Below are 26,634 nucleotides of genomic sequence, written 5' to 3'. Positions count from 1 at the left end.
TCAAAGGAGGGAAAGTAATGAATGTTCAATGACTGAAAACAACAAAGGAGGGAGTGAAAAAGGAAAGTGAATCTGTATTGATTGAATTTGAAGAAGAAAGAGTGCCAAGGAAGGTGTTCCTGGGTTTCATGAGTTACCCAGTAAGGGTGTATGTGCCAAAGCCATTGAGGTGCTATAATTGTCAAAGGTTTGGACACGTGGCTAAAAACTGTAAAAGGCAGAGGAGATGTGCTAGATGTGGGGGTGATCATGAATATGGAAAGTGCGGAACAGGAGTTCAACCAAAATGCTGCAATTGTGGAGGAGCTCATAATGTTGCATATAGTGGGTGTGAGGTTGTCAGACGGGAGACTGAAATTCAAGAAATAAGAGTGAAAAGAAAGATCACTTATGCAGAAGCTGTAAGAATGTCAAGAGAACAGAATAATGTTCCTAATGAACAGGGAGCAATAGGAATACGAGAGATGCAACAAAGAACAAATGACAGGATTTATGTGGACAAAAAGGCTCTAGTAACATTCATTGCAGGAGTGATTAATAGTACGGCTGAGGTAAAGTCAAAAAGTGACAAAATTCAGCTGGTGGTAAAAGCAGCAGTAAACCATTTAGGGTTAGTAGGACTGACATGGGAGGAAGTGAGGGAGAACCTCAGTAATCAGTCAAGCCAGGAAGTATCATGTGTTGGTTAATACTAATTATGGTGATTCTTTTACGATGGAATACAAGGAGCTTACTGGCCAATAGCCAGGAATTCAAGCACTTTATTAAAGAAATGGTTGTGAAACCGGATGTAGTGTGTATTCAGGAAACTTGGTTGAAACCAACTTTAGATTTTGTGGTATATGGGTATACAATGATAAGGAAAGGTAGAAATCTAGGGGGAGGAGGGGGTTGTGCTATGTTAATCAAGCAAGGTATACCATATAGGGTACTGGCAAAAGGAGATGATCAGGAATACATAGTGGTGGAAGTGTGGGAGAGAGGGGAGGGAGTGGTTATAATTAACTACTACAATCCATGTAAAAGGTTGGATTTGGACAGCCTATTAAAGATACAAGGACAAAACAGACATAAAGTAGTGTGGTGTGCAGATTTCAATGCTCATAGCACAATATGGGGGGATCAGATTACAGATCCAAATGGAAAGGTAATTGAAGATTTGATGGAAGAAAGGGATTTGGTGTATATGAATGATGGTAGCGGCACAAGGATAGATATAACAACAGGAACTGAGTCAGTGTTAGATGTTACGTTAGTGTCTAATACCTTGGCTGGCATTAGTAACTGGGGAGTTTAGACTGCTTCAACAGTAGGCAGTGATCACTACCCAGTTTTGTGTTCAGTGGGTGAAAGAGTTGAAGTAAGACCAGGTGGCGGAACCCCAAAGTGGGTGTTTGAAAAAGCTGATTGGGGTAAGTTCCAGAAGTTGAGTGAAGAAGGGTTGACAAAGATTGATATTTCTGGAAATGTAGATGAATTAAACAGTCAGGTGACTTCAATTATCATGGCAGCAGAAGGATCTATACCTAGTAGTGAAAATAGGATGAATAGAAAACTGGTACCATGGTGGACAGAGGAATGTTGTCAGGCTGTAAAAAACAGAAATAGAGCATTCAGGCTAGTTAAAAGAACCCATAATATGCAGCATTTGGTTCAATATAAGAAAGCACAGGCAGTGATGAGAAGAACTATACGTCAAGCTAAAAGGGCAAGTTGGAGGAGTTTTTGCGACAAGGTAGGAAGAACAACACCTGCGGGAGAGATATGGGGAATGATTAAGAGGATGGGAGGAGATAGAAGGGAATGGGAATATCCAGTAATGATATCTGAGGAGGAAACAGCAGTCTCCAGTAGGGATAAGGCTGAGGTCATGGCCAAGTCATTTGTACTGATACACAGTTCAGAAAATTTGTCTGAAGAAGGGAGAAGAAGAAGGGAAAGAATAATGAGCCAACACCCAGGTGTGTTAAGCAGGAGGGAAGGAACAGATGATATAATTGGTGATCCATTTACATTAGCAGAAATGGTGAGAGCAAGAAGGAGATTGAGACCAACCTCCCCAGGGAAAGATCTGATATGCTCTCTGATGCTAAAAAAATCTAGGAGAAGGAGCGCTCTTGAAGTTGCTGCATTTTTATAACAGAGTGTGGGAGGAGGGAAGATTACCAAGTGCATGGAAAGAAGCAGTAGTAATTCCAATAAGGAAGCCTGGCAAGGATCTGTCAAAACCCACTAGCTACAGACCAATTGCATTAACGTCAAGTATATGTAAGATAATGGAAAGGATGATAACAGAAAGGTTATCATATGAGCTTGAGAAAAGGGGAATGCTGGCAAGTTATCAGAGTGGTTTTAGAAAGGGAAGGAATTCCATGGACTCAGTGATTATGTTAGAGACTGAAATAAGGAAGGCCCAGGCAAATAGAGAGTCAGTAGTGGCAGTGTTCTTTGACATTGAAAAAGCCTATGATATGATGTGGAAGGAAGGATTATTAATTAAACTGCACAAGATGGGGGTTGGTGGGAGAGTTTTTAATTGGATTAAAGATTTTTTGTTTGGTAGAAAAATTCAAGTTCGGATTGGATCAGAATTATCAAAACAGTACATAGTGGAAAATGGCACACTTCAAGGTAGTGTGATTAGCCCGTTACTTTTCATCATTATGATCAATGATGTCTTCACAAAGGTACCAGTGGATATAGGTAGGTCACTGTTTGCGGATGATGGGGCCTTGTGGAAAAGAGGCAGGAACATGGACCATATAATCAGGAAACTACAAGAAGCAATTGATGAAGTGGTGGAGTGGGGTTATGATTGGGGATGTAGATTTTCAGTAGATAAAACTCAAACTGTGTTTTTTACTAGGAAAAGGGTTGAGGTAGGGAAGAAGTTAGGAATGTATGGGGTTGAATTAGGAAGGGTTGCATCATTTAAATTTCTGGGAGTTATATTTGATTCACGATTAACATGGGCAGGCCATATCAGGAAAGTTGAGGAGAAATGTAAAAAAGTAATAAATGTGATGAGATGTTTGACTGGTAGGGAATGGGGAGCAAGTTGTTCAGCTTTGAAGAGAATGTATGTGTCTTTAGTGAGATCTGTACTGGATTATGGAAATATAGTATATGGATCAGCAGCTAGGTCTCTTATAAGGAAACTGGATGTGATTCAGGCTCAGGCCTTGAGAGTGTGCAGTGGGGCTTTTAAAATGTCACCAGTGTCAGCCCTACAGGTAGAAATGGGAATAATGCCTTTGGAACTAAGAAGGATGCAACTGATGGCAAACTACTGGGCTAACTTGCAGGGGCACAATGATTTTCACCCTACTAAAGGAGTGTTGCAGGAGTGCTGGGAAAATGGGAGGTTTCGGAGGGATACCTTTAGTTGGGTAGGGAATGATACTGCGAAAGAATGTGAAGTATTTGATCTGAGGATAAGTCCTTCAGTAGTTTATCCGCTTGTATGGCCGGACATAGACTGGCATTTGTTAGAGGTAAAAAGGAAAGAAAGATATAAAACAGATTTGGTAAATGCATTTAACTGTCATGTGATGGAAAAGTATAGTGATTATACTCACATTTATACGGTGGTGCAAAGGAACCTGAAACAGGAGTGACAGGGTTTGGGGTGGTAATACCAGCAAAAGAAATTGGAATCAGCAGAAGAACATCTAATAAGTTAGGGGTGTTTACAGTGGAGATGCTGGCAGTGTTGGTTGCGTTGCAATGGGTGCAGAAAGCCAGACAAGCCAAAGCATTGATATGTTCAGATTCATCCTCAGTTCTAGCAAGTTTAAGGTCTTTTCACACAAACAGTCGGCAAGATGTACTTTATGAAGTCCTTCAGTTAGTTACAAGAATTGCAAATCAGGGAGGTCAGGTAAAATTTCTATGGGTTCCAGCACATGTAAGGGTGAAGGGGAATGAGAGGGTGGATGAGTTGGCAAAGAGGGCGTTAAAGAAAGAAAATGTGGAAATGCACATTAGTATCAGTAAAGCAGAGGTTAAGTATGTAATCTGGGAAAAAGTCAACTGAATGTGGCAAGAAAGATGGGACAGGGAGGGGAAAGGGAGGCATTTATAACAAATACAAAAGAGCGTTGCAGTTACTAGGGTAGGTAATGGAAACAGAAGAGAGGAAATTGTGTGGACTAGGTTAAGGCTGGGGCATTGTGCATTAAACAAAACATTGAAAATGATAGGGAAACACCAGACAGGATTGTGTGAGGAATGTCAGGAAGAGGAGTCAGTAGAACATGTAGTTCTGAGTTGCAGGAAGTATGGGATACAGAGAGAGATGATGAGAAATAAGGGAGTTGGGGATGCAGGAATTCACATTAAAAGGGTTGCTGGGCATGGGTGAGAGAGCACAAGTCCGGGTATTTTTAGCGTTTTTAAGGGGTACAGGGGTTTTTTATAGAATATGATGAATAAACAGGAATAGGATACTAGGATGGTCAAAGATGGGAGGGTGAAGTGTAGGTTTGTATATATATATATATATATATGTGTGTGTGTGATTGGGTGAAGGGATTTAGAATGTATGTCTAGTGCACATTCTGGAGCAGAGGGTGGCGGTAATGCACCATTAAGCTGGATGCCAACCGCCGTAAAACAAGATACAGACAGACAGACATCGAGACGTGAACATTGGCGTCCGACGAAAGAGATCGCGACGTCCAGGAGTTCACCTCGACTTCCAAGAGCCATGATGCTGGTGCCGAATCTGTCGTTGTTTATTGTCTTTATTAATGAGTTAGATGATAATGTCGTAAACTGTTTCACCAAATTTGCGTATGACATCAAGATTGGGGGCGCAGTGGACAGTGAGGAAGGTTATCACAGCTTGCAGTGATCTGGACCAGCTGGGGGAATGTGTTGAAAATGGTAAAGGGAATTTAATGCAGATTAAGTGTGACGTGTTGCAATTTGGGAGGACAAACCAGGGTAAGATTTATAGAGTGAATGGTAGGGTACTGAGGTGTGTGCTTAGATTAGAACTGAGAACACATATCCAGAATTCCTTGAAAGTGGCAGCAAGGAGCTATGGATCCTAATAGGGTTGTAAAGTGAGCTTTGGCACATTGACCTTCCTAAGTCAGAACATTGAGTACAGGAGCTGGGATGTTATGTTGAAGTTGTATAAGACATCAGAAACCTTGACAAACTTCTATAGGTGTGTAGTGGAAGGTGTATTGACTGGCTACATTATGGTGTCTTATGTGCAGTTTGGTCACCTACTTACAGGAAATATATAAATAAGCTTGAAAGAGTGCAAAGAAAATTTATGTGGATGTTGCCAGGATTTGAAGGTTTGAGTTAAGGAATAGGTTGAATAGGTTAGGACTTTATCCTGGGGAGTGCAGGAGTGCAGATCTCTCTAAGGGAGATCTTACAGAGGTATACAAAATTATGGAAGTTATAGATCGGGTGAATGCATGCAGGCTTTTCTCCTCAGGTTGGGTGAGACTAAAACTAGAGGTCAAATGTTTAGGGTGAAAGGTGAAGTATTTAAGGGGAATCTACTTCACTTCGAGGGTGGTGTGAGTGTGGAATGAGCCGCCAGCAGAAATAGTAGATGCAGGTTCAATTCTAACATTTAAGAAAAGTTGGATCGGTACAGTACATGCAAGAGAGAGGTATGGAGGGCTATGGTCCAGGTGCAGGCAGATGGGACTAAGCAAAAACTTGGCTGGCATGGACCAGATAGCCAACGGGTCTGTTTCTATGCTGTAGTGCTCTATGTTAGTTGACATTGTATCTAATGAAGACGGAGAAACCTGCACCGGAGCATTTTTAAGGTGGAAAAGCATTGCATTGGGGCGGTTCCACACTCTTGATCTCGGAAGTCCAGGTCCAGTGGAGTGAGTAGTCATCACAACCGGGGTTGCACTGGATGACTACGATGTCTTCTGTGCCCTGTCATGCCATTCTCTCTCCATGAATTGTTGCAGAACTGCCTATTGGATTCACTATAGATCTCAGCTGCCCAGTTCACTGGAACTGACATGCCAGCACAGGCATGTTCAAAGTAAAATTTTTTATCCGAGTACATACCTATCACCGCATACAACCCTAAGATTCATTTTCCTGTAGGCATTCTCAGCAAACCCATAGAATAGTAATTGTAAACAGAATCAATGAAGGAGCAAGAGCATAGAAAACAACAAACTGTACAAATGCAACTATAAATAAATAGCAATAAACAACAAGAGCATGAAATAAAAAGATAAAGAGTCCTTAAAGTAAGTTGGATCACTGGCTGTGGGAACCTCTCAATAGATGAGTGTAATTATTCTCTTTTGTTCAGGAGCCTGGTGGTTAAGGGGTTCAACTGTTCTTGAATGTAGTACAGTGAGTCCTGAAGCACTTATACCTTCTGCCTGATGGCAGCAGCGAGAAAAGAGTATGGCCTGGCTGGTGAGCATTTTTGTTGACAGATGCTGCTTTCCTATAACAGCATTTAATGTAGACATGCTCAAGGGTTACGAGGGACTTACTCATTATGTACCAGGCCAAATCTACTACCTTTTGTAGGATTTTCCTTCAAGGGCATTGGTGTTCCCATAACAGACCATAATGTAGCCAGTCAATACACCTTCCACTACACACCTATAGAAGTTTGTCAAGGTTTTTGATGTCTTGTGGAATTTCCACAGCCTTCTAAGGAAGCAGAGCATGTTGTCATGCTTTCTTTGCAATTACATTTATGTGATCGGTCCTCTGAGATAGTGACACACAGGAATTTAAAGTTACTGATCCACTCCGCCTATGATCCTCTGAAGACGACTAGCTCATAAACCTCTGGTTTCACTCTCCTGAAGTATACAATTAGCTCCCTGGTCTTGCTGACATTGAGTTGTTGTTTTGACGTCACTCAGCCAAATTTTCATTCTCCTCATGTATGCTGATTCATCCCCACCTTTGACCCTGCCCAAAACAGTGTTGTCATCAGCAAACTTGAATATGGTGTTGGAACTGTACTTAGTTATGCAGACATAGGAGTAGAGCAGGGGGCTAAGCACACAGCCCTTGTGCATCTTTGATGGAAACTGTGAAAGTCATGTTTTTGCCAATCCTAACTGACTGGGGTCTGCAAGTGAGGAAATCTAGGATCCAATTGCACAAGGGGGTATTGAGGCCAAGATCTTGAAGTTGAGGGGATGATGCTGAGCTGTAATTGATAAAGAACATCCTGATGTTTGGATCTTTGATGTCCAGATGTTCCAGATTGTGTGAAAAGCCACTGAGATAGCATCTGCTGTGGACCTGTTGCTCCAGTAGGCAAATTGTTCCTATCTTAGTTGGGTATAAGACCCACTGGCTTTGATAAGCAGGCTAAACCTCACCAGGTGTAGTCCACCTTTCAAAGTGGTGTGTCGGGATGTGGCTGCTGTCACATGCAAACAGCTACATGGAGCCACAGGTGAGAGCAGAGTGTCCTGTGGGGATCAAAATTGAGTGAGCTGCCTCACAATTAATACAGCAAGTCCCTTCCCCAGAGGTCCTATACCTCCCTGGACACCACAAACACCCCAAGTATTCTGCACCTTTAGATTATAGTTACGTTTACTAAAGTAAATTTCATTTAAAGGTGCAGAATAAATAGGGTAGCACATCTGTTAGCCATCAGAATCAATATTCAAGTGACCAGTGGTGATTTGTGAATCCTGGGATATGATTAATAAGGTACATTGGTTAGTGATTAGTGGACCCCAGCCCCACATCTCCTCTATTTCCTGCACCTGCTTTCACTACAGATATAGAGATCCCTGGTCCTTAACTTTTACCTCATCCAGCACATCATTTTTGGACATTTCTGCCAGCTACATAATCCCACCAGCTGTCACAGTTCCCTACCCTTTTTTGCTTTCCACAGGGACTACTCTCACCATTAACCCCTAGTTCACTCATCCCTCCCCACTCACTGTCTCCAAGAGCTTTGCTCTGTAACTGTAGGTGGTGCAATACTTGGACCCTACACCTCCTTCCTGACAAACATTCAGGGAACTGAAGAGCCTTTCCAGGTGAGTGAGAGATTTTATGCACTTTCTCCAATCTTGTGGATGACATTCAGTCCTTTTCATGAGGTCTCCTCTACATCAATGAGATCAAGCACAGAGTAGGTGACCATTTTGCTGAGTCCTGCGCTCCATCTACCTTGGACATCTGCAGCTCCCAGTTGCAATCTACTTTCATTTCCTTCCCTAATACCTCTTCAGAGGAATATTGTTCTTGGATAGCCCACAACAGTGAGTTCTCCAAAGGTAACCTGCTCTGCCCCTTTCTTTCCTGTACTGTTCTGTCCAGGTTCTCTCACACACATTCTTCTTTCCAACTCCCAGCTCCATATCACCCAGTTTCTTTTCCCTACCCCACCCATTACATCTGTCCACACACTTCTCCCACCAAGTCCACTGTCCCCATCTGCGGATTTGACCTCCCTTATATGGTTCCATGATCCACCTTTCTTTCTATCAGATTGCATCATCTACAATCCTTTGTTTTCTCCACTTATCACCTCTCAGCCTCTGTCACTATCTCTATACTCCTTCCCCCACCTGACTCCATCTGCCAATCACCATGGATTCTATTTGCACAAAAATAAAAACATAAAAAATTTCCCTGCAATTACTGGACTTCAATCTGATGGAATAGAAGGCAATCTACAATTCTTGATAAGAGTCAACAAAGTTCAAAGCAAATTTATTTTATATATATATATATATACACACACATATATGTCACCATATACTACCCTGAGATTTATTTTCTTGCAGTAAATACAAAGAAACACAATAGGATCAATGCAAAACCACATACAACAATGACAGACAAATGACCAATGTGCAAAAGCCAACAAACTGCCAATGCAAAAAAAGAAAAAAATAATATTAAATAAATAAATAAGCAATGAATAACGAGAACTAGAGTTGTAGAGTCCTTGAAATCAAATTCATAGGTTGTAGAACCAGTTCTGTGTTGGGGTGAGTGAAGATGAGTGAAGTTATCCCCTCTGGTTCAAGAGCCTGATGGTTCAGCAGAAATATCTGTTCCTGAACCTGGTAGTTTGGGTCTCAAGGCTCCTGTACCTCCTTACTGATGGCAGCAGCAAGAAGAAAGCATTCTTGGATGGTGGGGATCCCTGATGATGGGACGCTGCTTTCCTGTGACAGTGCTCCTTGTAGATGTGCTCAGTGGTGGGGAGAGCTTTACCCATGATGGATTGGGCTGTATTCACTACTTTTTGTAGGCTTTTCTGTTGTGTATTTAATTTTTCAATAATATTTGAGTAATCTTGTGTATATATTGGTTGATTAAGCATTTGCTTTCATTTAAACAATTAACTATGGGTTGTATGTGAAAAAACATAAATTGCTTATGCTATCACATTATGATGTGATACGTGCGTGCCTCACTTAAAAGTAAAGATGAAGTTACACCGACACTTTGGACTCTGTATCTTTCTTTGAATTAGATTAATGTTCTGAAGTTACAAAACATAACATTTTCCATTCCAGAGCCTTAGTATTTCCATACCAGCTTGTGATGCAACCGGTCAGTATACTCTCGACTGCACATATATAGAAGTTTGTCAATGTTTTAGATGACATGCTGATTCTTTGTAAAAAAAAAAAGAACTAAGAAAACAGAGGTGCTGCTGTGTTTTCTTTGTAATGGCTGTTATGTGCTTGACCCAGGACAGACCTTCTGAAATGATAATGTTCAGTGCTGACCCGCTCCACGTCTGATCCCCTCATGAGGACTGGCTCATGGATCACACACAAAATACTGGAGGAACTCAGAGGGCCAGGCAGCATCTATGGAAAAGAATACAGTCGACGTTTCGGGCCAAGACCCTTGCGTTAGGACTGGAGAAAAAAAGATGTGGAGTGAGAATTAGAGGGTGGGAGGAGGGGAGGAAGAAACACAAGGTGATAAGTGAAAGCGGGGGGGTTGAATAAAGAGCTGGAAAGTTGATTGGTGAAAGAGATACAGTGCTGGAGAAGAGGGAATCTTATAGGAGAGGATAGAAGCCCATGGAAGAAAGGAAAAAGGGGGGAGCACCAGAGGGAGGTGATAGGCAGGTAAGAAGATAAGGTGAGAGAGGGAGAAGGGAGTGGGGAATGATGAAGGAGGGAGGGCAGTACCAGAAGTTCGAGAAATCGATGTTCACGCCATCAAGTCAGAGGCTACCCAGACGGAATACAAGGTGTTTCTCCTTCAACCTGAGCGTGGCCTCATCAAAACAGTAGGGCCATGGACTGACTCGTTGGAAAGGGAAAAGGAAGTGGAATTAAAATGGGTGGCCACCAGGAGATCCCACTTTTTCTGGCAGACGGAGCGTAGGTACTTGGTGAAGCAGTCTCACAGTCTACGTCGGGTCTCACTGATATACAGGAGGCTACACTGGGAGCACTGGATACAGTAGATGACACCAACAGACTCACAGGTCCCTGACCTGGAAGAACTGTTTGGGGCCCTGAATGGTAGTGAGGGAGAAGGCATAGGGATCAGGTGTAGCACTTGTTCTGCTTGCAAGGATAAATGCCAGGAGGGAGATCAGTGGGGAGGGACAAATGGTCAAGAGAGTTGCATACGATGCGATCCCTGCCGAAAGCAGAAATTAGAGCGATGGAAAGATGTGCTCGCTGCTGGGATCCCATTAGAGATGGTGGAGAATCATGTGCTGGTTGCAGAGGCCGGTGGGATGGTTGGTAAGGACAAGAGGAACCCTATCCCTGGTGGGGTGACAGGTGGATGGGGTGAGGGCAGATGTGCACTAAAAGGGAGACATATGGTTGAGGGCAGCATTGATGGTGGAAGAAGGGAAGCCCCTTTCTATGAAGAAGGAGGACACCTCCTTCGTTCCTGAATGAAAAGCCTCATCCTGAGAGCAGATGTGGCAGAAACTGGGGGATTGAGAGAAGTGGATGGCATTTTTACAAGTAACAGGGTGGGAAATGGTATAGTTCAGGTAACTATGAGAGTCAGAGGGTTTATAATAGACATCAGTAGATAAGCCGTCTCCAGAGACAGAGAGATCGTCGGGGGTGGGGGGAGGTGTTGGAAATGGATCAGGTAAACTTGAGGGCAGGGTGGAAGTGGGAGGCAAAGTTGATGAAGTCGATGAGCTCCCTACGGGTGCAGGAAGCAGCACCGATGCGGTCATCGATGTAGCGTAGGAAAAGTTGAGGAGTGACACCGGTGTAGGCTTGGAACATAGATTGTTCCATATAGCTGACAAAAAGGCAGGCATAGCTGGGATCCACGCGAATACCCACGGCTACACCTTTTGTTTGAAAGAATTGGGCTCATGGATCTCTGGTTTCCTCCTCCTGTAGTTAATAATAAGCTCCTTGGTTTTACTGACATTGAGTGAGAGATTGGTGTTGTGGCACCATTCAGCCATATTTTCAATCTCCTTCCTATGTCCTGATTTGTCACCATCTTTGATTCAGCCAACAACAGCTGTGTTGTCAGCAAATTTAAATACAGTATGACATTAAGAGACATTTATCTTTCTGAACCAAAGGGAGTATAGTACAATTTACAAAATTAATTTACAAAAATGTTGTAACAGTCAAGTTGACGATTTATTTACATCTATTTATTGGTTGCCAGGTCTTGCCTCATCTTCCCATTCACCTCTTTATACTTATACTCTTTCAGTCTAGATAAAGGGTCTCCACCCAAATCATTGACTGACCATTTTCTTCCGCAGATGCTGCAGGACCCACTGAGCTCCTCCAGCAGATGTGTTTGTTCCAGAGTTCAGCATCTGTAGTCTGTTGAGCTCCACTTAACAAATAATCTTTTTATGCAGTTCATTAATTGTAAATATCTCTGGTTCTGGAACTGATCCACGTGTCATCCAACTATTTAAAGCTCATCAAACTGGAAGTGATAAGTTTATCTTAATTTCCCATTTTCTGCCAGGTAAACTCTTCTTTCCTCACCTTGGTCCTCCTTTTACTTGCTAGCTCTTACTTCACCCCTCTCTCTCACCTCTTTATACTGGCCATCTCTCCTCTATCTCTTCTATTGACTGTCCATTTTCTGCCAAATATGCTGCCTGGTCCATTGAATAGGATAGATAAAGGAATTGCAGTGCATGTTGTGTATTTGGATTTTCAGAAGGCCTTTGACAAGGTGCAACACATGAGGCTGCTTACCAAGTTAAGAGCCCATGGTATTATAGGAAAGTTACAGGCATGGTTAGAGCATTGGCTAATTGGTAGGAGCCAGGATCCTTTTTTGGTTGACTGCCCTTGACTAGTGGTGTTCCGTTGGGGTCGCTGCTGGGACCACTTCTTTTTATGTTGTATATAAATGACTTAGATGATGGAATAGATGGCTTAGTTGCCAAGTTTGCAGTTGATACGAAGATTGTGGAAGGGCAGGTAGTGTTGAGGAAACTGGTAGGATGCAGAAGGACTTAGACAGATTAGGAGAATGGGCAAGACCGTGGCAAATGAAATGCAATGTTGGAAAACGCACTTTGGTAGTAGAAATAAATGTGCGGACTATTTTCTAAATGGGGAGAAAATCCAAAAATCTGGGATGCAAAGGGACTTGGGAGTCTTTGTGCAGAACACCCTTACGGTTAACTTGCAGGTTGAGTCAGTGTGAGGAAGGCAAATGCCATATTAGTATTCATTTCAAAAGGAAGGATGTGATGCTGAGGCTTTATGAGGCACTGGTGAGTCCTCACCTTGAGTATTGTGAACAGTTTTGGGCCCCTCATCTTTGAAAGATATGCTGGCATAGGAGAGGGTCCAGAGGAGGTTCACAAGGATGATTCCAGGAATGAAAGGGTTATCATACGTGGAAGATTTGATAGCTCGGGATCTGTACTTGCTGGAATTCAGAAGAGTAAAGGGAGATCTCATTGAAACCTTTCAAATGTTGAAAGGCCTAGACAGAGTAGATGTGGAAAGGATGTTTCCCATGGTGGGAGAGTATAGGACAAGAGGGCACAGCCTCAGGATAGAGGGGTACCCTCTAAAAACAGAGATGCAGAGAAATATCTTTAGCCAAAGGATGGTGAATTTGTGGAATTTGTTCACATGCAGCTGTGGAGGCCAGGTCATTGGGTGTATTTAAGGCAGAGCTTGATAGGTTCTTGACTGGACATGGCATCAAAGGTGACTGGGACAAGGCTGGGAACTGGGGTTGAGGAGGAGAAGTAAAAAGGATCAGCTATAATTGAATGGTGGAGCAGTCTCGATGGGCCAGATGGCCTAATTCTGCTCCTATGTGTTATGGTCTTATGGTTGCTTTAAATCTGTCCCTTCCATTTTCTTCCTTATTTGCTTTTGTTTATATTTATTGCAAAGACAGTCTTCAGTTGTATACTGTTCTCTTCTGTAATCTTTATTATAAATTTTCCAGTTCCATATTTCAATAGAGTAATGCTGGGTTTCTCTACATACTTGTAGAATGGTGAACAACTTGTATTTGATAATATGATTATTAAATAGTAAAACCAATTTCTTATCGTTAGGTATTCAGGAGTTATGGAAAAATGCGAATTATACCAGTCATTTTAAAGTATGCAAATTGCAAGTAACAATCAGTTTGAAATTAATAGGGCAGCTTTTTAGACAAAAATTTCTTTTACTCCAAAGGGTTCAGTTTTGTTACTTAGCGGCTTTTTTAATGAAACTGCATCAAACACTTTCTGAAAATTTATATACATTTGGAAGTCCATATACATGTATATCTAAACATCGTTAATCAATTTCACCAAAACACAACCTGGTTAAACAAATAGGATTTGCCTTTAGTAATTTGTTGCTAGTTCTCCTTTACTAATTCAGATGAATATGAGTGACAATTTCTTCCAATTATCATTTTTAAAGATCCTAAATCTGAGGACTTATAATTTTTCTCAAAGCAAACTTGACAGTTGGATAGGTAAGCAGAACTTACATTCAAACAAGGGAAATATCCTGTTTCCCTGGTTTGTAATAATTTCATGACCTATGCCGGTGAAATTAAACCTGATTCTAATTCATAAAATTAAACAACTCAAAATCTTTTATATTTCAATTGGATCATTTCTCCTTCATCTCCTTAAAGAATAGGGCTCTTCTCAAAAATTTTCATCATAGGATGTCCCCTATTGTTCTGGATATTGCACCAAAGGTTATATATATCCAACATATATCAAAGTTGCTGGTGAACGCAGCAGGCCAAGCAGCATCTATAGGAAGAGGCGCAGTCGACGTTTCAGGCCGAGACCCTTCGTCAGGACAAAGGGTCTCGGCCTGAAACGTCGACTGCGCCTCTTCCTATAGATGCTGCTTGGCCTGCTGCGTTCACCAGCAACTTTGATGTATGTTGCTTGAATTTCCAGCATCTGCAGAATTCCTGTTGTTTGCGTTTATATATCCAACATAAGTATGTTTGCTTTTTCTTAAATAAACCAAAACAGTATGACAAAGTCGTGAAAGGCTTCTTAACTCTTGCTCTCTGTCCTCGCAACAAACATTCCATTTTGCATTCCTAATTACACACTGTACATGTATGATAACTTCCAGTAAACATCAAAACAGTTTTCCTTTCATGTTAATTCATTAAGTTATGTTAAATATTTCTAAATGTTTTCTTACCGCTTCCATAAAAATATTCCAAAAGCAGATTTAGACTAGCTGGCCTGCAGTTCCCACTGTTCTCATTGTCTTCCTTCTTGAGCAGCAGTATCACCTTTGCCATTGTCCAGTCCACAGAGTCCATAACCTAGAGAAGTTTGTAAAATTACCAAGAATACATCCACAATGTCTTTGTCCTTATCTCATGTTAGTCAGTCTTGTATACTTCCTCTATTGCAGTTTTTTAAATTCCCCACTTTATTTCCCTATCATGTTGATAAGCTCTTCATGTCTTCTGCTTTGAAAACAGGTGAGAATATTTGGTTAAATCCTCTGCCATTTCCTTATTGTTTGCCATTTTGTTCTTTTTGCTGCTTGTTCCCCTTTTGCAGTCACTGGAGACTCTTTTATTAAGTTTTTACACCTGTTGTCAGCTTGCTTCCATGTTCCATTTTCTCCCTTTTTATCTATTTGTGGTTAACCATTTCTGGTGTGCAAAATTCTCTTAGTTAACAGGCTTACTACAATTTCTCCGTAACTTAGTAAATCTTCCCTTTCAATCAAGTACTAAATTTTAGTGCTTTCATTAGTCTAGTTTTGTACAGTTTGTTATTATCAGGCTGGAGATGAGATTCCATTGTATTTTGATCGTTCTTCTTCAGAGCATCCTTTATTATGAGATTACTAATTAATTCCACTTAAATTTATATGACAAATATAAAACGAAACACTCCTTTTCATCGACAAAACATTGTTTCAGGAAGCTGTCTCAAGTACTTTTTCCTGCACCTTTGTCATTTGATGAACAGTCTTTGAGTGGGAAAATTGCATTATATTCATTAAAACCTTTTCTATCATTGCTTTAAACTCTGACCTGCTGTCTTTGGCTCTTGCTGCTTGAACTCCTACTTTTCCACTGTTAATAAATTTTCTACATGCACTTTGAGTGGCTTGCTGCTTTAATCCATTCTGTGTCTCTTGTTGATCTAAACTTTCATGCCTTTTCCCCAATCTGTCTCTTTAAACTCTCAGCTAGCTCTGTCATTCTCTCCCTGTATTAAAATCTTGGCCACCTCTCTAGCTTGTCACTGACATTAAACTCTCAGCTCGTGTCGTGCTGCAATAAACACTTACAGTAATTCCCTCTTTTGCTGTCTCGTTACTTAAAATTCCTGACCCATTCTCTTGCTTTTATACTGCTTCTCAGCAAACTACATGCATCTATTCAGTCAAGCTCTGTGAGAATTTTAAATGTAGAGTATCAGGTCATAAAATGTTGAAATCAAAGTAGGCCACTTGGCCCTCAAGCATGCTCCACCATTGAATAAGATCTTCTGCCTCAAAGCTATTTCCTTCTATCCCTATATCCTCTGATTTATTTAATATCAAGAAATCTACTAATCCTATCAATGCAATCAATGAGAACTCTGCAGCTCTCTGTAGTAGGAGAATTCTAAAACATCATCATCTAATGAAGAAATTTCATTCCTAAGTGGCCCTTTCTGATTTTGAAACTGTGGCTCCTAGTTCTAGATGACTCGGTTGGGTAAACTGCCTCTCCGTATCAAGCTTGTGTCAATTTACAAACAATTCTATAAACACATCATTTTGACCTCTCTGGATACTGATGAATTTAATAAGTTGTATCAACAAAGATTTCAAGCTCTGGTTTCTAAAGGTTTCAGTAGCTTCAAATGAACATTCCGTATTTCCCAGGAGTTTTCACTTAGTGTGCCTTAGCAACTAATGAAAGCTACTTGTATCCAATTTCCCATGTTTTTAATTGTGATGCCACATGACATAACTTACAGAGTAGTAATAGGTTGATTGATTTAGCATGAACTGAGGTTCCATGTAAGTAATGTATGTTGTGTGATGCCATTGAGCTTAAACACAGACCTGAAGGTTACTGGGGTCAATTTTGGCCAAAGTTGCCTTGAGGAAACCTATGAGAACTGGTTTTATTCTGATTTGCAGGATATTTGATCTAACTCTCCCCTGAAGTTATAGTGTGGAATATATACACCAACTTGATGGGTTCCATGTGCTGGACTTTCAAGTGGTCCACTTTGAACTTCTGGTCAAGATGGTGCCAATGAACAATAATTCCTTGGGCGACATCTTTCAGTTGGTCAATCATTTCAGTTTTTCTACTTCTTCTACTTATTCTTTCTATCTTAATTTTGCTTTTGAAACTATTGGAGCCTGTGCCTTACAGTCTGTAGTTCGATTGACTGAGCTAGAGTTCTGTTGTCCCCAGGAAAACTTGAAGAGAGAAATGCGAGCATGAGCTACCACAAGGAGAAACACAGAGAAGAGATGAGGGGTCATGATTAACGACATTTCTCGCCAATTAAAGTATCGAGGAAGAATGACACATTGAGGTAAATGCTTAGGAGAGAGAACGGTCCTCGGAAAGGCCACTGGTTCGAGTTGCTGCCTCGGAGGAGCCACTGGTTTCAAGTCGCTGCCCTTGGAGGTGCTGCTCATTTGAGTCACTGCCCTTGAAGGGGCCGCTGGAGTCACTGCCCTTGGAGATGTTATTGAAATTCTGAGATTTATAGATTGGACTGTAGTTCAAACTAATAATAATAATGAAGGTTGCATCTGGAATTTTTCCGGGTAGCAGACGACTTCCTCACACGCCACTCTGACATAGTGGGAAATCGCGTACTAGGCAAGTTACAGCAGTGGTTTGCCATTGCCTTCTGCTGGGTGAGTTTTATTTTTCAAAGAGATCACCAGCTCTTAACCCCACACAGATGGAAAGCATGCAGGCGAGCCGGCTGGGTTCAAACTCGGAACCTCCGCCCTGCAGTCCAAGCGCTGATGCCACTACATCACCAGCCGGTTCAAACTAACTGTAGTCCATATTGACCTCTTTCAGTTCTATATTTATTTTTATGTTTATCTTTCAGTTCTATGCAACATTCTGGAATCTCTTGCCATCAAATTCAGGCAGAGCTTGGATACAGTATTCATCTACAGGTTCTGTAAGGTACAGAACCTCATATCCCTTCTTCAACAATCTTTCAACAAAAGGGGAGGATTCAACCTCTTTCCTGCTTGCTCCAGCCATGAAGTAGATTTTGTCTTGTTTCTCTTTCATTCTTTCCAGGTACAGCTGTAAGCTAGTCTGTTTGGACTCATGGTGAGAAGACCGGAACCCTAGCAACTTAGCCAAACGGGTTCTATTAGAGTGATCCTCGATTACACCCAACTTGATACTGGTTCCAAATTCCTTCCAGAATATTTCTTCATATTTTTCTACTGCAATCTTCTTGATCATATCTAGGGTTTTATGCACTAGCTTCTTTCTAATAATCTTCAGCAATTTAGGTTGTTGCAGAGTTTCACGGGAGACATTCAAAGGCAGGTCATCAGAGTCCACCACCCCCTTGATGAAATTCAAATACTTTGGCATCATATCATGGAAGTCATCTGTGATAAACACTCTACGAACAAAGAGCTTAATGTAGTCAGATTTTTTTGATCCATATTCATCAAATAAACCACGGGTGCAGTTTTGGGCACAAACAGTATTGATTTGAATGTTACTTCTCCTTCAGTGTAATGGATATGAGCAATTGGTTCATCTGTGTCCTTAGAAAAGGTCTTATAGAAAGCTGTGTACTCATCATCAGTTATTTCTTTGGTTGGTCTTTGCCAGATGGGTTTAATGTCATTCATCAGCTCCCAATCCCAGACAGTCTTCTCAACCTTCTTTGTTTTCTCTTTTTCTTCAGTTTCCTCTTCAACTGCTGCCTCATCATCACTATCTTTTTCCTTTTCATCCTTCACCTTTGCTTCCTCCTCATCTATTGGTTCCTTGGCAGTTTCTGTCTTGCTGCTCCAGATATAGATAGGAAAGTTGATGAAATGGGAGTACTTCTTCACTAGATTTTTGATTGTTTCCAGTTCAAGGTAGTCAGATGCTTCCTCCTTCAAAACTAAGGTGATAGTTGTACCTCATCCCAGTGTGTTTCCTCAAAGATCTTCTATTATGGAAAACTCATTGGAGTCGGATTCCCAGATATGCTGTGTACCATTGTTGGGCTTAGATGTGACAATCACCTTATTTCCACCAAGAAAGCAGAGTACAATCCAACACCAAACTGACCAACTAACTCTGAGGTGGACTGGTCCTCATTTTGCATCTCCGTCAGCTTATTTGAGAATTCACTTGTTCCAGACTTTGCAATTGTGCCAAGGTTTTTAATCAGCTCCTCTTTAGTCATGCCAATACTGGTATCTGTGACATGAAGCGTGTTCTTCTCATTGTCAGCCTTTATCTTGATTGTCATTTCTTCTGTGGCATGCAGTGCTGTTTCATTTGTTAGCGATATCAATCGGATCTTGTCCAGCACATCAGAAGCGTTAGAAATCTGTTCACGCAGAAATATCTCAATGTTTTTATAAAGTGAATTAATGCTCAACTTCATCATTCTGTTAACTTCTGCTTGAAACATAAATTTTTCAGCCTTTTTCCTTATTTCTTTAACTTGAGCAGGATTCAATCCATCTAGCTGGATAGCCTCTTCCTCTCTCTTAACAACTTCATCGTCAGTTCTTGAGCCATCCCTGCTTTTCCCAAGATCCTCCTCCACTGTTTTATCTTCTGCCCTAATAAAAGCGAAGGCCAAGAGCGCGCATAGCACCGCCAGAAACCAGGCCTGCTTCATCATTATTCCCGATCGGAGAGCCTCAACTCCTTGCGCTTGGGTCTAGAATCACCCCGCTGACCGACCGCACAATGCCACCGCTGCTTCCCTCCGATCCTTCACTAAAATCACTTACACGAGAGAGGGGCGGGGCCATAAGGCCGCGCAGGGGAGCCGATCACAGCGGACCACCTCAGAAACTGAAGCGGGAGGCCACAGTGTCAAAAGTAGTGTCATGTTGGAAGGAAGAAACAGATGAGGTCCTCCATGACTGCTTTGAATCGGTGACCGGTTAGTATTAAAGGACACGGCAGCTAACCTCGATGAGTATGCCTCAGCTGTCACAGACTTTATTTGGAAATGCACAGAGGACTGTGTGTCTTGCAAGATGATCCGGGTATTCCCTAACCGGAAACATTGGATGAATTATAAGGTCAAGTCCCTTTTGAAGGCTAGAGCTGCAGCTTTTAGGTCCGGAGATACCAGTCGCTACACGGAATCCAGGCGTGAACTCTGGAAAGCCATTAAGGGTGCCAAGAGGCAATATCGAGCCAAGTTGGAAGCCCAGGCTAACCAAAGGGATGGCGGTAGGCTATGGCAGGGTCTAAATGAGATCACTGGGCGCAAAGAAAAGGCTGGAAATATCAATAACTGTGGCGCTTCTCTTCCTGACCAACTTAACGTATTCTATGCAAGATTCGAAAAGAAGAGGAGCGTCCCACTCCCTCCGGATGAACCGGACCTGGTGGCATCGAGATTTATCGTCACCAAGGAGGATGTTAGAAGGGCCTTCCTGAAGATAAATCCTAGGAAGGCGACGGACCCAGATGGGATCCCAGGACAGGTTCTCTGGGCCTGTGCAATCGAGCTAGCTGGAGTGTTTGCTGACATCTTCAACTGCTCCTTGCTTCAGTCTAAGATCCCCTCGTGTTTTAAGAAGGCAACAATAATCCCGGTGCTGAAGAAGAGCAAGGTGGCATGCCTGAATAACTATCGACCTGTGGCTCTGACATCAATTGCTATGAAGTGCTTTGAGAGATTGGTTATGGCACACATCAACCACAGCCTACCGGTCAACCTTGACGCTTTGCAATTCGCCTACCGGAGCAACAGGTCAACGACAGATGCCATCTCTCTGGCCCTACATTCCTCCTTAGGACACCTGGCGAATAAAGACACATACGTAAGGCTCCTTTTCATTGACTACAGCTCTGCCTTTAATACCATCATTCCAAATAAACTGATTCCTAAGCTCCAGAACCTGGGCCTTAGCACTCAGATCTGCAGCTGGATCTTCAACTTCCTCACAGACAGGACCCAGGCTGTAAAAGTAGGGGACAAGCTCTCCTCTACAATCACTCTGAGCACCAGTGCCCCACAAGGCTGTGTACTCAGCCCCCTGCTGTACTCACTGTACACTCATGATTGTTAGCCAAGTTTCAATATATAAGTTTGCTGATGACACAATAATTGTAGGCCATATCTCGGGTAATGATGAGTTTGAGTACAGAGAGGAAATTAAGAACCTAGTGGCATGGTGCGAAGACAATAACCTATCCCTCAACATCAGCAAAACGAAGGAATTGGTTATTGACTTCAGAAGGAACAGCGGACCACACGACCCATTTTACATCGGTGGTGCGCAAGTGGAACAGGTCAAAAGCTTTAAGTTCCTCAATATCACAAATGACCTGACTTGGTCCAACCAAGCAGAGTCCACTGCCAAGAAGGCCCAACAGCGCCTTTACTTCCTGAGAAAGCTAAAGAAACTTGGCCTGTCCCCTAAAACCCTCACTAATTTTTAGAGATGCACTTTAGAAAGCATTCTTCTAGGGTGCATCACAACCTGGTATGGAAGTTGTTCTGTCCAAGACCGGAAGAAGCTGCAGAAGATCGTGAACACAGCACAGCACAGCACATCACACAAACCAATCTTCCGTCCTTGGACTCACTTTACACCCCACGCTGTCAGAGCAGTGCTGCCAGGATAATCAAAGACACGACCCACCCAGCCAACACACTTTTCATCCCTCTTCCCTCGGGGAGAAGGCTCGGGAGCTTGAAGACTCGTACGGCCAGATTTGGGAACAGCTTCTTTCCAACTGTGATAAGACTGACCCAGATCTGGGCCGGACCTGTCTTGGTTTTTTTGCACTCCCTTACTTTCCATTTTCTATTTATGATTTATAATTTAAATTTTTTATATTACTATTGATTTGTACTCCAGGGAGCGCGAAGCGCAGAATCAAATACCACTGTGATGATTGTACGTTCTACCATCAATTGTTTGGCAACAATAAAGTATAAAGTACATAAAGTATATTTTTCCATGTTCTCATCCATTTTTTCTTATTGCCAATTGGTGGGTTGGGGGTTTGAGTTTGATATTCGTGTTGTTGTTTCTGCATATGGGTGATCTGTTAGTTTATGTGCAAGGGAGGGTTTGGGGGGGAGGTTGGGGTTTGTGAGTTATTGTTTCTTTTTCTTTTCATGCAGGGGGATTGATATCTTTCCTTCAACTGCTTCTAAGGTTTTCTGTATTTTATGGCTATCTAGAGAAGGCAAATGTCAGAGTTGTACTCTGCATACATACTTCAAGAACAAAATTAACCTTTGAACCTTTGTAAAACTGATAAGAGAGTGAAGGGAACAGAGAACTCTTGGCACTAAGTTGCCTCAGAGATATTAGGCTGATGGTCCACAATTGTCAGGTTAACTACACAATAACTGTTGGAGTATCTGATAATTATTTTGGATTTATGATAGTACCTGAAGTAATGCAGTGCGCAAAAATTCATGGGTATATTTATTAATGATTGGGCGGTTTGGCTACTAGAATTTTGGTTGAAAGAGATTGAGGAGGAGCAGGGGAAATGTTGCTGTGAAAAATAGGAAGTGATGTTGGTGGCACATGGTAAATGAGATTTCAGAGGGTGCAAGGTGTTGTTTTTGAAGCTAATGCGATGAGGTTGGATTAATTACTTATTGAATGGAGAAAGTGATGAAAAGAAATGTTACAGTGTATTAGTCGTAATATTGAGTGAAATGATGCTGTGAAGAGCCCTAAAGGAACAGATGATGAGCGAGGAAAGTGTTGGAGAGCTCTAAAGTATTGTTAAAGATTACGAAATAGCATTATACTGAGTTAGGCAAGGTTTTGGGAAACTTAAGTGAGGACAACATAGCAAGTCAATAGGCATCAGTATATGGGAGAGTAACAATAACTGAAGGATTTAGGAATTGACACCAAGAAATAAGGGAAAGTAGTAAATGAGGAACTTTGGGAAAGGCACTGTTTAATAGGAAAATTATTCATGATCACAAAAGTAGAAATTACAGTGATACCATCAAGTATGTGAATTTAAACAAGGCAACAATAAACTGAGCTTATGCAGGGTGAATGGGGAAAATTGGGGTAACACCAGAAAATGAATTAGGGTAACTGCCTCTTAATAGAAAAAGCAAGAAGTAAAAGTAAGATAAGTAAAGGAAACCATTAAGAATTGGATGAAGTTGCTATGAAATAAGGGAATATATATTATTGAGGAAGGGTAATAAGAAAGAGAATCAGTATAAGGCATGTGAGAAATTGGGGAGGTCAATGATAAATGGGAGCGAGAAAAAACAGGAATCAGTTAACGAGATTCTCCCTACAGTTATGCCACCCACCCACGATAATTGCAGATGCCAATGATTATTGTTCTTAGAACCCACTTATCTTCCATCACGCTCAATCCTTAACATCTTCCTTAATTCTCCATTTAGCTTTGGCCTTTCATCAGTCCTCTGTTTAATAAGGTCCTCACTTATTTCTCACAATTTGTCCCTTCTCCTCATTTTCATATTTACTGATGTCCTCTCCATATGGGGATATAATAAATACAGAGCAAAATAAATTGTGAATAATGGTCAAATAATTACCGTGTTGATGATTCAGCTTATATGGTTAAAGGCAAAACATAATACGTTGCAAATGTAAATAAAAATAGAAAATGCTGGAAAACACTCCAGTTCACACAACATCTCTAGATGTGAAAAGTTAATTCTGTTACTCACCTCTTAGATAATAAAGATAGACAATGCTGGTAAATTTCATCAGGTCAGGCACCATCAATAGAAAGAGAAATGGAGTTAAGTTTTGGTTCTAAGACCTTTCATTGGAACTGCATAAAATACAAAGTTTTAAGTTCTACAGTATCCAGGTTTGGTGATGAATATAAAGGACAAAGCTTGCCAGAGTCGGATTTAATATCACTGCCATACTGTATGTCATAAAATTTGTTGTTTCGTGGCAGCAGTACATTGCAATGCGTAATAATAAAAACTATAAATTACAGTAAGTATAAAGAATAGAAAATTATATTAAATACTGAGGTAGTGTTTATGCATTCATCGACTATTCAGAAATCTGATGATGAACGGGAAGAAGCTGTTCCTGAAATGCTGATTGTGTGTCTTCAGTCTCCAGTTCCTCCTTCTTGATGGTAGCTATGAGAAGATGGCATGTCCTGAGTGATGGGGATGAATTGTTAATGAAATAACTTGATAGGCGAATTAATGAGGATAGTTACAGAAAGAAATAACAGGAGCAAAGAAACTTAAAGGTACAGAGAAGGTAAGATCAAAGGAGGCAGAGGAGTGCTTACAGGACAACTTTGACTTGGTGGTCTGGACAATATTCAGGGACTCATCTTCGAGTCTTGAGTGAATATGCTACAGTTATCACTGTCTTCATCAAGAACTGTGTGGGCATATGTGCCTTCAAGAATATACCAGACATCCCAAACCAAAAACTGTGGATGAGACAGGAGATTCGTATTTTACTGAGGACTAGATCTGTGACATTCAAGACCGATGATCCAGAACCATACAAGAAGACCAGGTACGACCAATAGAAGGCTATTTTAAGGGTGAAAAAAACATTGGGTCAATGCAATCCAGGCATCCGTTTGTATAACTACTCCATATCAGAACTATTTCCCAAGACAAATAGAGTTAAAAGTGGAATAGCATTAAAATTATGGTTATTTAAGAACAAGTGATGCCAAACTGGATGGACACTGGTTACTGAGCTTCAGTCATGTGCTGTTACAGTCTGGATAATAAATGTCAGACTAGATATTGTTTGTCATCTATATCAATTATCAAGATGATAATGTAGTTAACTGGATCAATAAATTTTCGGGTGACACCAAGATCAAAGGTGTAATGGACAGCGAGGAAGACAATCATGGCTTGTGGAGGGATCTGGATCAGCTGGAAAAATGAGCTGAAAAATGGCTGATGGAACTTAATGCAGGCGAGTATAAAGTGCTGCACTTCATTAGGATCAACCAGGGTAGTTCTTACACTGTGAACTGTAGGGCACTGAGGAGTGTGGTAGAACAAAGCGATCTGGGAATACAGGACCATAATTCGTTGAAAATAGGGTCATAAAGAAAGCTTTTGGCACACTGGCCTTCATAAATCAATATATTGAGTACAGGAGATAGGATGTTATGTTGAAGTTGTATAAGATGGTAGTGAGCCTAATTTGGAGTATTATGTGCAGTTTTGTTCACTTACCAACAGGAAAGATGTAAAAGATTACAGAGAAAATTTGCGAGGATTTTGTTGGTATTGGAGGATCTGAGTTGAGGAAAGATTGAATAGATTAATTCCCTGGAATGTAGAAGATTGAAAGGAGATTTGATAGAGGTGTACAGAAATTATGAGAGGTATAGATAGTGTAAATGCAAGCAGGCTTTTTCCACTGAGGTTGGAAGAGACTACAACTAGAGTTGATGGGTTAAGGGTGAAAAGTTTAAAGGGGTACATGAGGGGAAACAACTTCTCTCAGAGGGTCATGGGAGTGTGGAACGAGCTACCAGCACAAATGGTGCATGCAAGTTCAATTTCAGAGTTTAAGAGAAGTTTGGATGGGTATATGGATGGCAGGGGTGTGGAGCGCTATGGTCCCAATGCAGTTTGATGACAGCGGGCAGTTTAAATGGTTCAGCACAGTCTAGATGGGCCAAAGGGTCTGGGTCTGTGCTGTACTCTGCTATAACTATAACTCTAAGGTTAGAGGTGGAATCAGATGCATGCCAGGTCTAACAGGGTTTGCAGGCCATTGCTTCATACAAAGTGAAACCTAGCATCATAAATGGCTGAGATGCTTCACTCCCAGATGAGCTCAAAGCTTTCTATGCATGCTTTGAAAGGAAGAATAAAACTACACCTATGCAAATTCCTGCAGCATCTGGTGATCCTGTGAACTCTATCTCAGAGGCAGACATTAGAATATCTTTCAAGAGGGTGAACCCTTGCAAGGCATCAGGCTCTGATGGTAAAACTGGTAGGGCTCTGAAAACCTGTGCCAACCAACTGGCAGGAGTTTTCAAGAACATCTTCAATCTTTCATTGCTGTCAGAGGGTTCCTACCTGCTCCAAAAGGGTGACAATTATATCAGTACCCAAAAAGAACAGTGTGAGCTGCCCTAATGACTATCCCCCAGTGGCACTCACATCTAGTGTGAAGTGCTCTGAGAGGTTGGTTATGGCTAGGATCAACTCCTTCCTAAGCAAGGATCTAGACCCATAGCAATTTGCCTATAATCACAATAGATCTACAATGGATGGAATTTTACTGGCTCTCCATTTGGTCTTGGATCACCTGGAAAATAGTAATACCTGTCAGGCTGTTGTTTATTGCTTACAGCTCAGCATTCAACACAATCATACTCTCAGTTCTAATTAACAAGTCCCAAACCTGGGTCTCTGCAACTGGATCTTTGACATCCTCACTGGGAGACCACAGTACGTACAGAATGGAAATAACATCTCCCCCTCGCTGATAATCAACACTGCTGTACCTCAAGGATCCATGTTTAGCACATTACTGTACTCTTTCTACATCCACAATTGTGTGGCTAGGCACAGCTCAAATGCTACCTATAAATTTGTTGATGACACAACCATTGGCAGAATTTCAGATGGTGACGAGGAGATGTACAGGAGCAAGATAGATCTGCTGGTTGAGTGGTATTGCAGCAACAACCTTGCTCACTATGTCAGTAAAACTAAGGAATTAATTGTGAACTTTAGGAGGGTAAGTTGAGAGAACACGTACCAGTCCTCATACCCTGGGCCCAACATATTAATGCAATTACAAAGAAGGCATAACAACAGTTAAATTTCATTAGCAATTTGAGGAGAATTGGTATGTCACCAAATACACTCGCAAATTTCTCTAGTTGTGGAGAACATTCTAACTGGTTGCATCATCGTCTGGCGTGGCAAGACCACTGCACAGGATCGGAAGAAGTTGAAAAAATTGTAAACTCAGCCAATTTCATCATGGGCACTAGCCTCCCCAGCATCCAGGTCACCTTCAA

The 26,634-nt window shown here is 41.5% G+C and overlaps 1 protein-coding gene and 1 pseudogene across 1 annotated transcript in view; both read right to left on the bottom strand.

Moving 5' to 3' along the window:
• LOC134358445 (annexin A4-like) overlaps positions 1–26,634 on the bottom strand; it is a 91,705-nt gene that overhangs the window by 49,961 nt on the left and 15,110 nt on the right. Inside the window, exon 2 of the mRNA XM_063070681.1 lies at positions 14,619–14,745. Coding sequence (XP_062926751.1) covers positions 14,619–14,627 — 9 coding nt within the window. The 5' untranslated portion in view covers positions 14,628–14,745. The remainder of the gene's footprint in view (positions 1–14,618; positions 14,746–26,634) is intronic.
• On the bottom strand, positions 17,518–19,291 carry LOC134358190 (endoplasmin-like; annotated as a pseudogene).

Source organism: Mobula hypostoma, chromosome 18, assembly GCF_963921235.1.
Source record: "Mobula hypostoma chromosome 18, sMobHyp1.1, whole genome shotgun sequence".
In the NCBI taxonomy this organism is placed as follows: Eukaryota; Metazoa; Chordata; class Chondrichthyes; order Myliobatiformes; family Myliobatidae; genus Mobula; species Mobula hypostoma.
The sequence above is the reverse complement of the archived record's forward strand: the minus strand, read 5'-3'. Positions and strand labels throughout refer to the sequence as shown.